Source organism: Olea europaea, chromosome 17 (genome assembly GCF_002742605.1).
Source record: "Olea europaea var. sylvestris chromosome 17, O_europaea_v1, whole genome shotgun sequence".
Classification (NCBI taxonomy): Eukaryota; Viridiplantae; Streptophyta; class Magnoliopsida; order Lamiales; family Oleaceae; genus Olea; species Olea europaea.
Genome location: NC_036253.1, coordinates 20,359,605 through 20,371,305, shown reverse-complemented (window position 1 = coordinate 20,371,305; position 11,701 = coordinate 20,359,605). Strand labels below are relative to the sequence as shown.

Below are 11,701 nucleotides of genomic sequence, written 5' to 3'. Positions count from 1 at the left end.
TCCTCATAGACCTGTTTTGGTGTTAACGGAACAAGAGTAACTGATTTTCCATCTTTGACAAGGCAATGCCGATTTTGGTTAGCGAGGCACATACTATTCCACGTAGCTTGCCATCCAAGTACTGCCTATGCGAATTCATGCCAGCTTTGCTTGGCCAGCTCAATTTTGGCACAACCTTTTTCCTGTGAAGTAGCACTTGACAAGAATATAACATCAAGTTTTTGCTCAATACTCTCTGTTAATGTTTTAGTACTGGCATATGGACATTGTTCTTGATCAAATATATTTAGCTGTATCAAATTGATCCAGGTGGGGAAGCTAAAATAAATTAAATCTTAGTGGAATTGGCATTTCATACAATAATCCTTGCCTTGGTATGTTTTTTCGATTCATTGTAAGCTTGATTGAAAAATTGGAGAAAGTTAGGACGTCCTCAACTTTTAAGATTGAGGTTCTATATCTCTACCTATTTAAATTTGTGATTCTAGGTTCCATTTGATGGAAACCATTCATGCAGATGTTTAAATCGCAAGGGAGATAATTTTGCTCTTTGGCTTTGAGTCACATGAAAATTTTAATGCAATCCTAATGTCTAAACTGGCTTGGTCGATTGCTCGGGGACCAAGTTCACACACTTAAATAGGTTGGAGGACTCAGATACTAACTTTCGATGATTAGAGATCTTGTCCTATCATTATTGGAAATCTTGATATGGATATCAACTCATGATGTTGCATGGGCTTGAAACTCTGATTAGTATATGACCCACAAGTTATATTAGTTCTTTTGACGATAAAAAGGCTGATTAAGTTTGTAGGATTACCTTAAATTGTCTGTATAAGCATGGGTAATCATAGTTTTGCTGACACGATTGAAAATTTTACTAATCTAACTCTAGTTTATATGCATTGCACTAAGCTACTTTTGCCTTTCTTTCTTTTTTTCCGTTTTTTTTTTTCCATGTTTGGCAATTGATTTTAATAGTACTCTTTACAAGTGTGTTTCTATCTACTATCAAGTTCGGTGAATTTGATAATAAACACACGTTGACATTCCTATCCTCCTCTTTTTAAGATTTATTCAAAAAACTAAAAAAAGTTAAAAAATTAAAAATAAAATAAAATTAATACTTCTTAGTTGTAAGTGGTTCAAGAACAAGCTTTAGTAATTTTCATAGCTTTACTACTAATATGTCAACTAGTTGTGAGTGGTTCAAGTAGCTTTAGCATTTTCATAGCTAAGAAAGGGCACTAATTTAAAACTGAATTTGTTCTAATGTGTAAAATCCTATATTTAAGAGTGCAATCTCTCTTAACTAGCTATGGCCGACTAATTAATTTCCTTATCTCAACGAAAACTTTGCTTTTTGATTTGGAAAATAAAACTAGTCATATAACTGTGTGCCATACAGAGGGCCTAGTCAAGCCTGTTGATCTTGTTAAAGAGTAAAATAAAGTCAAGCCACATATACACAAACATTTGTAGTGAATTCCAATCCAATCGCCACATATCCAGAACTGTAATTAGCCCGTCGCCTAGTGAAGACCGAGAGCTTTCAACACATCAATATCTCTAGATATACTTGCAAAACTCTAAATTCTGAGGAGGCAACCGAATGTCTATTTAACTTATTGTAGAAGCCAACTGAATGGATATGGATGGAACACGCTGATTACAACTCGCAATGCTTATTAGATTCAACAAGTAAACCTAAATTTAGAGTAACTTAAGCTTGACATATCACGTCGCAAAAACAAGACAAGTGATCTCGTGTTCATAGTAAACCCTTCACACCAAAACAATCAACTTACGACAATATAAGCTACATAGAATACATGTTTATGGTTAACATAACCTCTAGAGAGAACAATTTAGGAGTATACACGTTTCCCCATTTCTCATGGTTATCACTTGCCAATGGATTTTTATCTGAGAAGGCAAAAAGGAAAGTCCATAAACCCTTAACGAGTAGAAAAGAAGTGACACAAGAAGTTTATTCAATTTGTACCAATATGATACAAAAAATGGTTGCTTTCAACATGATCCGTATTTTGGCTTTCACAAGAACATGTAACTTGATACAAAAGAAAGGATAAAACAAAAAGAAATGAATCAAAAAATGACCAAAAGAAAAATAGAAATGAAATTGTTACAGATTAATGTATCAAGCAAAAGCTCGCTTCTTTAATTCTTCAAGCTGTTGCAGTTCAATTAATCTTTGAGCCCACTCTCTTTCCCTTGCAACTGCTGCCATCTTCCGCTCCACCCTCTGCATGTTCCTCTTCCGTTTGGCCTCTTGAAACTGAGCTTTATGCTTCTTCTTTTCAGACTGCAGAAGCGACAAAGTTACAAGAATAGCAAATTATATAATATTGGAGATTAAAAATCAATCAGAGTAAGAAAATGCACACATATAAATTCGATAATCATTTAATGCTACTACACCCAAACAAAAAAGAAAAAAAAGGCAAAAAATAGGAATGTCGAGTAGCTGCCCAAAGTAAACATTACAAGTTAAGAAGGATAAAACAGATTTGATGAGCAATCATTCATCAGGCAAAGCAAGAAACATTTAATAGACGCCGACAGTATTTCATTGCAATTCTCTACTGTTAGATATCTATAATGTTTTGTTGAGAACCAATCTGCACCAGAAACCTTGACTGGAGACTAGCCAGATTTCAAGAATCAAACTACCTCCTTCCACACTTGAATGACCTATCGACCTTATTACTTGTATAGACGTCTGATTCTGAACAAATAATTACGTCTTTCTTAATATTTACAATTTTTAGTACATCCCCAAACTACAGCTTATTATATACAACTATAACATATTAGATATTCTCATCTCTTCCCAAGAAAACACATATGCAATCACACGAGCAGAGACCCATCTGCAGTAATTTTTTTTTTTCTTTTTATGACCCTAGGTGTTCGGGCCAACTTACACGCACTTCGACTAATCCCATGGGGCCTTAAAATTTACGGTCGGGGATTCACCTCAATAGCCCTAATAGAACTCGAACTGGCAACTATTGGGAAGCAAATACAAGGCTTGATCACTGAGCTATCCCTCAGTAATTTCAGAAACTGTCTACTTTAACCATTGCCACCCCCACCTTCAAACCTACAATCAGCGGAAATACAGACCAAAAGATAACCAATAAAAACATCCCCTGCTGCCACCTTATCCAAAACCTAAAACCCAAAATGGACTGTTCCCAGCCCTTAAACTTCAAGAGCTATCCCTGACACTGCTTCCTCAACATAGAAAAGGAAGGAAAGATAGAAAGAGAAACACTAATTGAAGAAACTACAGTTGAAACTTTTCATTGAAGATTGCTTTGCTTCAGATATAGAAGATATTCAGTCAACAGACTATAAAAGCATCAATTTCAGAACCTCAAGCATCATTGATGTGGTGGGTTTTTTCCCTCATATTTGTCTCATGGTAGGATTGTTCATGGTTTTATTGGTCTTCTAGGTTGGAAGTCTAGAATTTGAATATTCCTATTTCTTTAAATTTGCATTTGGGATTACTAGGATTTTCGCATTCAGCTGTTGGCTAGAGTTAGTCGAATGTGGTGGCTGAGGTTGTACCAATAGAGATGTACCGATGGCACTCCACTGCTGATGATGCTTTAGCTTAATAAGGAAAATCGGATAGAAAAATAAATAGATTTAGTCGCTTACTAAAGGGTAATTTGGGAAAACCTCACGTGTAAGTGGATTCTAAAGTGCTGACCAAATTCAAATAAGGATCTACGAACGCAAAGGGAGAGATCCCCTAAGAACAACGATTGGTTCCTTTTGTGGGTGCAACACTTTTTCCTTCAGCAGAATTTGGACTTTCTTCATCAGTAACACAGGGATTAACTGCGGTCAGGCCCATGAATATAGTGAGACTTCAAAACCCTCTACAAGTGTCCTTCAATATGCTTCATATCAAAAACAAGATGTCTTTCCAGTTGAATGTGAAAATGAATACCGTCCTTTATCAATTTCCATATATTATGCATTCTAAAAAAGTATGCCTAGAACCAATTCTAAAAAATTTGACTTGTAAAAGAATCTCTCATGATATGCAAAATCAGTATTTTTTTTATTTTTTTTTTATTATCCTTTCACGTGCCAATTTTTTAATTATATTAGCAGGACCTTTCTCACATCAATTTTCGTCAGGTTAACAAATCAAGATCTCACTACATTACCTTTTCAACTTACATGCTCGTTGTCATCTCATTATATTTTGTGATTATAATCTGCAGTCAGTCATAAACTTTATCCTGCTTATCCGTGTGATATTCTAATTCTAAGATTTTAAAAGGCTCCCACTCATCTGTAAGCCAGAAATATAATTTTTTTGAAGGATGTCATCCGCTAAGCAAGAAACCACCACCACCACCACCACTAACACAAACATATCAGCTCCTACTTATGGAACTATCTGCTAAAAAACTTGATTAATATCCCATCTTTAACGTCATGAATAAAATATGAAGCAATTCTCAGGAAAAAAAAAAAAACAATAAGTGAAAGAGAAAACTAGAAATGCACATACCAATATAAATGCAAGATGCTGTTTGATTTGCTTCTTTTCATTCCTTCGTTTCACACTTCCCTCATTGGGTTGGTTGGGAAGTATCGGTTCACCCGGCACATATTCCACCCATGCATATGGCCCTAAAAAAAATTTCCACAGCACCAATGTCAGATCCACTTTTGCCAATAACCGTTCCAATTTTTCTATATTTAACCACATCAGACAAAATATATAAAGACTTTTTTAAACTCTAAAAACCCTAAATTTTGAGAAAGAATACTAAAAAATGAGAGGGTGACCTAGGGGTCTTAAGCCGGCTCTTTTCCGTCGAGGCTTGTCGCTAGGCCAGCGTTTCGGGTAGCGGGTGTCGGTCAGACTGTTGAAGGCGGAGGACGGCGGAAACCAGGGAGGAGGTGGCGGAGCTGCGGTGGTAGAGACGGAGTGGTTGCTGCAGGGAACAAGTGAAGCGGGTCGGGTAAATAAGACGGTTCGGGATACGAGTCGGATTATCGATCTGGAGGCTCCGAAACCCATGGCTTTTCACCAAGTAAACTCACCGTGAAAAAATGGGCTTGGCTCACGAATGAAAAAAAGGGAAAATCTTGAAAGATTAAGTATGGTAAATTTTAAAATTAAGAAAATAAGTTTTAAAATTCAGAAATCAGATTTCTATTAAAATTATTTATGATTTAATTATTTTATTAATTTAATTTACTTAGGTCACAGCTTGTGATTACAGTTATCTAATTAATTAGTCACGAATTAATTTTTAGTCACAGCTTATCAAATTATTGGTCGTAATATATTTCTCGATCACAGATCGAAAATTTTATAAATCACAAAATATTTTTCGATCACGAATTCAAAAATTTTACAAGTCACAGATTATTCATCGGTCACATATCAGATTAGTTTTTAGTCACGCCTTATCAAATTATTGGTCGTAACTTATTTCTTGATCACAGATCGAAAATTTTATAGGTCACAGAATATTTTTCGATCACGAATCCAAAAATCTTACAGGTCACAGACTATTCATCGGTCACATATTCAAAACTTTATTGGTCACAATTCATTTACTTATTGCAAATTATTGAATTAATTGGTCACGATTAATTTTTCGGTTACAACTTAATCAATTATGAGTCACAGTCACAATTTTCAGGTCACATATCCAATTGTGAGTCACAATTGAGAGCAACAAACACCTCCACAACACTTGTGACCACCATGTAGCCACTTCTTACAGTAGCGCCACCGCCACAGTTGTCGCCATAACTACCACCACTGCCACCTCCCGATGGCAACATCACCTCCTAAAATTAACACATCATCGCAACATATCCACCACCACCTCAGTAGACTCGTCACCGCCAACATATCACCATAACTATCGCCACCATTTCATTACCCACAATATCCACCACCACCTCAGTAGACTCGTCACCGCCAACATATCACCATAACTATCGCCACCATTTGATCACCCACAATATCCACCACCACCACCAACAAAAACACAACCACCACCATATTTACCTCCACCACATTGGATACAACAAAGTCGCCACCATTCAAAAATCACCACCACCATTATAACCCCCCATCTACCCACTAAAAGCAAACCCAAAACCTCGCGGAGCTACAAATTATGGCGACAGTCCACAATAGATCTCGACCACGACATCCAAAAAAAAAATCCCCAATCCCAATGTCACGCAGCCGCCAAACCACCACCACCAAAAAATCGTGGCTGCAGTGCAGGCGATACACGCACTACTGTTGTGGAGAGTCGGCAGCACCTGGGGGATGACGCTACCAGAGAAGTTGAATGAAAAAATATGGACTCCGATGATTCTGCACATGATTGTTACCATCAGCGACCTTGTACAGCGGTGCTGCTGCCACTACAAGGTGTCGTTTGGCCGGGTCCGGAGTCGCTGGAGAGAGAAGACGGTGCGGCGCCAGAGATCAGGTAGAGAGGCTGTGAAGAGAGGAGAAATTGATTAGAGTTTTGAAATGTAATTTGTATAATTAAAATTTAATATTTAAATAAAAAATTTCTGATTTTTGAAATATTAAACTATTCATATGATTTTAGAATAGAAGATTTTTAAGATATGTTATTGTGTAATTTCCACAATGAAAAATAAAGGAGAAGAACGTAACGACGTCGTTAGGCTTGACTACTTGTTTCATGTCTAGGCCAGGCCTAGCCAAATTTTATTGTGGACTAACTCGTGGAAATTGCACCAACTATATAATATTTTATTTCACATTATTATTATTTTATCTTTTATTTTCAACCACATAATTTTTCATAAAATAATATTATAAGTAAACCAACAATTTTTCTTTCTTTTTCAATAACACATTCTCCAAAACAACACTATTCCAAAAATTAGAATATCAAATAATGGGAGCTTGGTCCTTGTTTGTCTCTCATCCTTTCAAAATTCTCTTTTCTACGTACTCATTTTCAATCACACATTTATACAATAAAATATTATATATGTAAATTATAATTTTTCTCTACTTTTTAATCATAAATCTCCAAAATTTCACTAGTCAAAACAATATTTTTCAAAAAATGGCCACCAAACTGAGACTTCATTAATATTCAAACATTACATTGTAACGTCCTTTTTATCCCATAATTGCATTAATTTTATAGTAAATATAAAAAATGAAATACAACTCAACTCCTAAAGTATTAAATAGGATAATTGATTTTACTCTACCAAACACGTCTTAATCCTATGTTTGTGCACCATTAAAATCATTAGTCCGTTTGATTGCAAATACGAAATTTGGATGGAAAGAAAATGAATTTCAGAGAATTGAATTGCCTAGAAATTATTTTCCCGAGAATTGTAAATTATTGTATTTGATTGTTATAATTTTTCACTTGAAAAATATTAAAATAAAAGTATTTTTTGGTGTTCGTTTGACTTTCTTTTATAGGAAAATTGTCAATTAAAGGGATAGAATTTTCTGATATTGGAGATGAAATTGGTTTCCATTACTAAAAAAAATTCAAGAAAATTATCTATCTTTTGATATTTGTTTAACTTTGTTTTACATGAAAATTGTCAATTAAAGGGAAATTTTTTTTTACAATAATTCTTAGAATTTATTTTCATTGCCTAAAAAAAAAAATGCTACAATACTTTAAAAAACCAAGAAAATTTCAATTTTCAAGAAAACCAAGAAATGCAATTCCATGGAAAAGAAAGGCTATCAAACACCCTTAAAATGGAAGTTGGAATTGATTTTCCATTTTCTAAAGAAAATTTTCATGTATTAAACGGTGCCTAATTCTTGTTTTTTTCGTACAATTCAAAAGCAAGTCACCCCTGAGAGAAATAAATGAATTTTCAATTTTGTTCAGTCCCTCCTGTGATACTCCAACATATCCATGAATTGGTTATTCCTAAACGAGTCATGAAAGGTATTCTCACACAAATCCTCGTACTAAGAAATTCTAAAATCATCCCAAATATTAATCATTTATAGTAGATATCAAGCACTATTGCAGCCAATGTATCATTTTGTAAATCCACTTCCAAGATCTATGTTTTGGGGTGGTTAGGGCTTTATCGTTGGAGATTCAATAATAACACTTATTATTAAAATAAGAAAACCACTCTTGTTGTACATTTAGCAGTTCAAGATTCACAGAGATTATGGCATCTCCAAGTTGTCGGTCAAATTTATGTTCCAACAAGAACAAGCAAAAAGTTGAAATTATATCCCTTGCCGCGGATTTAAATCGTCGTTCTTCCTAGGATCAATATGGGTTAAACCTAGGATCAATATGGGTTAAACAGAAGATTAAAGTCACACCTACTATGGTTGTCCCAAAAATGTCAATTATCCTTGGGTTCCATTTCGAGGATGCAGGGCCAACCCCGAGAATTATGAAACCCTAGACGATTGATATTATGAGACTCTTCAACATAATATTTTTTGTATTACAAATGTAGCAATACATAAATAATAGAAATGATATTTAAAATGCTTAGAAACGATACTGTAAATCCAGTTCTATAGACAAATCCAAATCTGAAAAAAACAAAAAAGAAAAGAAGAACAGAAAATGTTGTTGATCTACGTATTGCATGAGATTGAGTATAACCATTGTAATTACAATCCTATATGAAAATTAACATCTTATAGTAGAAATATAAGAATTCTTACAAGACAAATCTTTTTGACAGGTGCTTTTTTACTTCTATGGGATTGGACTTTGACATAAATACAAATCCTTTTACAAAGACATCCATCTTTTTTTTTTCTTCTGGAGAAATTATCTGTTTCTCTAGAGCAATGGAAACAACAAGAAATTGGTCACCAACAAATTTTCAGCACAAAAGAATATTAAAAAGGATTAAAAAAGAAAATTAAGATATTACTAAAATAATCTCTTTCCTATCCTGCATTTTGTTTAACTCGAAGAACCATTAGATTGTAAAAGATAGGAACTATTATTTAGTTACAAAAATATAATTGATTGATCAGCAGGATTTTGAAGTTGCCTTCACAGGATTTCAATTTGGAAGTTCCTTTTATATTTTTAAAGGGATTCGTTTCATCATTCCAGGCTTCCCCGATCAATGAAAATATCTGATCCTCAATTGACCTAAATTGGTGATTTAAGTTCAATAAAAATCAATCTCAATTTGTCTACTATCTTCTCCAATTCCTCTAACCCTAAGGGAAACAACTGCTTTTTTTAAAGGGATTTGGTCGGTATTAGAGCTGGTTTTGGGCTTTTTTTATGAGGCCCTGGGCACTGGCCTAGTTTTCCTTGGGCAAGGGTCAGCCCTATGAAGATGATAACATGAATATGTTCAAATTGATGGATTGCATAATCAAGGACACATATTCTCAAGAATCTAAAGAGTGCTTACATTAAAGATTTTGAATAGAGACATTCTCAATCTTCCTCAAAACATGCCCTACAAAGATGTTATGAAGATCGAGATCCTATACCTTGTTTCAACTTACCTGTTCACCACCACACAACCCAAGAGTTTGGTCGTTGATGCTATGATGTGATTAGTGGACTCTGTGGTATTGGACACATTCTTGTGCGATAAGCTCTATACTACCTGAGGCTTGCATTTGAGAAGACAAAACCAAATAGAAGCAACATGAAAGGCATAATGTCATACAGACTTCACATTTTGTATGACATTAAGGGGGCCAAAAAAAAAAAAAAAAAACAAACAAACAAACAAACTTGACATTAAAAGATCGCCAGTGTTAATTCACAACTTATGTTTTGTCATCTGCAAATGCAATGCTAGTTTTATGTATTATTTGTTGATGTAAAGCTTAAAATGATATTTTTAAAAATTGAAACAGCACATATTCACATATGCCAGCATTGACTCGCATCTTATGGCGACATCAATTCAAGACCCATTAAAATGATGTAATCTGTCATAGATATTCATGATTCGCTTTGTGAAACAACATAGTATGGACCCAATCTTAAATTAGGGAATGTTCCAAAAAAAAATGTCGCTCAAAAATTGAACAAGAATCTACTACACAAGTGTAAGAAACATTAATTATTTTTGGAAAACCGATTACTTACCAGCAGGCTGAGCAATGTTGTTGTAATAATTCTACTCATAAAATTACGAAACTGGAAAATAGTGCATATTAAATAAGAATAAATATCGCCAATTTCAACATAAAAAAATATGAAATATTACCTTGTATTAGGAGAGTAACAGTTGACCTGAAACCCACAAATTCTTAAAAATGATCCGAGGTATTACTCACCAGCAAGATTGGAAGATTAAATCAATTCAATAGATGGAAAGGAAGAGTAATCCATGTATGAAATCTATACCATCTTAAGATTGAATTTCTTTTAATTGGGAAAAGGCATTTAATGCAAGCATATTGTTTGCTTAATTCAAAATTTCAGTAACAGCAAGGGCATTTGGATTCTAATTTTAGAAGGTAGTATATATAATTACAAATTAAATATTGCACAATATATTAAGCCCTTGTTTGAGTTACATTATTTTCCTTAAAATGCATTTTTGAATAGTGTATTGATGGAAAACGTGTGGTTAAAAAATAAAGAAAACTTCTGGATTTGCGTGAAATATTATTTTATTTGAAGAATGTGAACTTCTAGATTTGCGTGAAATATTATTTTATTGAAGAATGTGTGGCTAAAATAATGTCAAACCAACTCAAACATGGCCTAAATATAGTATATGACCTGCTGTAGTAATTTGTGAAATATTTTATTTTAATGGGGCAAATATGATTTTTCCCCATTAACAATAAGTTGAAAATTTACTCGAGTGACTACATTTTAGGGATAATTGTAGCAGTCATTCTAAACCTTTTAAAATGTATTTGTTAATGACTAAAATTGACATGACAATTATAAATCAACTTTCACGATTTTTTGCAAAATAGAAGTGTTTAATTTGTTCAAATGCCAAACTTAGAGAATTTCAATTAAGAAGTGCTTTGACAATGTATTACAAAGCTTTGACACTATATTACAAAGGAAAATGATCATCCGACGTGGCAAGGCTTCTCATAAAGCGAAGAGTAAGCAGGACAATAATCTCCTACAGATAAAAAGAGGCAAGTCCTACTTGGGATATTGGCTTGAGCCCTTGCTGAGGTTTCAAATTTTCTTTAAATCAATTAATGCAGCAAGTTCCTCTTAGAATATTAGCTTGGCTCTCTCACGAGTTATCAATTTAAATATTAGCTTTGCAAGTTAAAGAAGGCAAGTCCTTATTAGGCTATTAGCTTGGCTCCCCTATTGTGGATTTGTAAAAGTGGAAATTACACAAAACCATACTTTAAATATTCCACCTTCTAAAATCAGATTGAAAATTTGATATTTCAAAAATCAGATGTTTTATGTTTAAATATTAAATATTATAATACAAATTTTATTACAAACCCTAAATAATTATTCTCTCTCCATTTTCCCCCCCTCTCTCTCTTCTCACCCGCTCCCTCCCCACTCTCAGCCGTCACCTCTCAGCAACCTTCCCCGGCGGCACATCACCGACGACAAACGGCTGCAACAGCGGCGGTTGGAAGTGTTGGCGATGGCGTTGTGGTGATGGTCCTCTCTTCTCACCCGCCTCCCTCTCCACTCTC

The 11,701-nt window shown here is 34.3% G+C and overlaps 1 protein-coding gene across 1 annotated transcript; it reads right to left on the bottom strand.

Annotated features, from left to right (window-relative positions):
• Positions 1-1,969: 1,969 nt before the first annotated feature.
• On the bottom strand, positions 1,970-5,118 carry LOC111365379. Its single transcript, XM_022985873.1, has 3 exons — positions 4,846-5,118; positions 4,565-4,686; positions 1,970-2,329 (listed from the first exon to the last, which is right to left on the bottom strand). Exons 1-3 carry the CDS (start codon positions 5,078-5,080, stop codon positions 2,165-2,167), a joined length of 522 nt encoding a protein of 173 aa, XP_022841641.1. The 5' UTR covers positions 5,081-5,118; the 3' UTR covers positions 1,970-2,164.
• Positions 5,119-11,701: the final 6,583 nt, after the last annotated feature.

Bases quoted from the DNA above. Each gene is read 5' to 3' on its own strand.
- LOC111365379 (XM_022985873.1), bottom strand. From the start codon at position 5,080: ATGGGTTTCGGAGCCTCCAGATCGATAATCCGACTCGTATCCCGAACC. The intron at 4,687-4,845 runs GTCACCCTCTCA...AATTTTTTTTAG, and splicing joins AGCCGGCTTAAGACCCCTAG to GGCCATATGCATGGGTGGAA. The intron at 2,330-4,564 runs GTATGTGCATTT...TCGCTTCTGCAG, and splicing joins AGCATCTTGCATTTATATTG to TCTGAAAAGAAGAAGCATAA.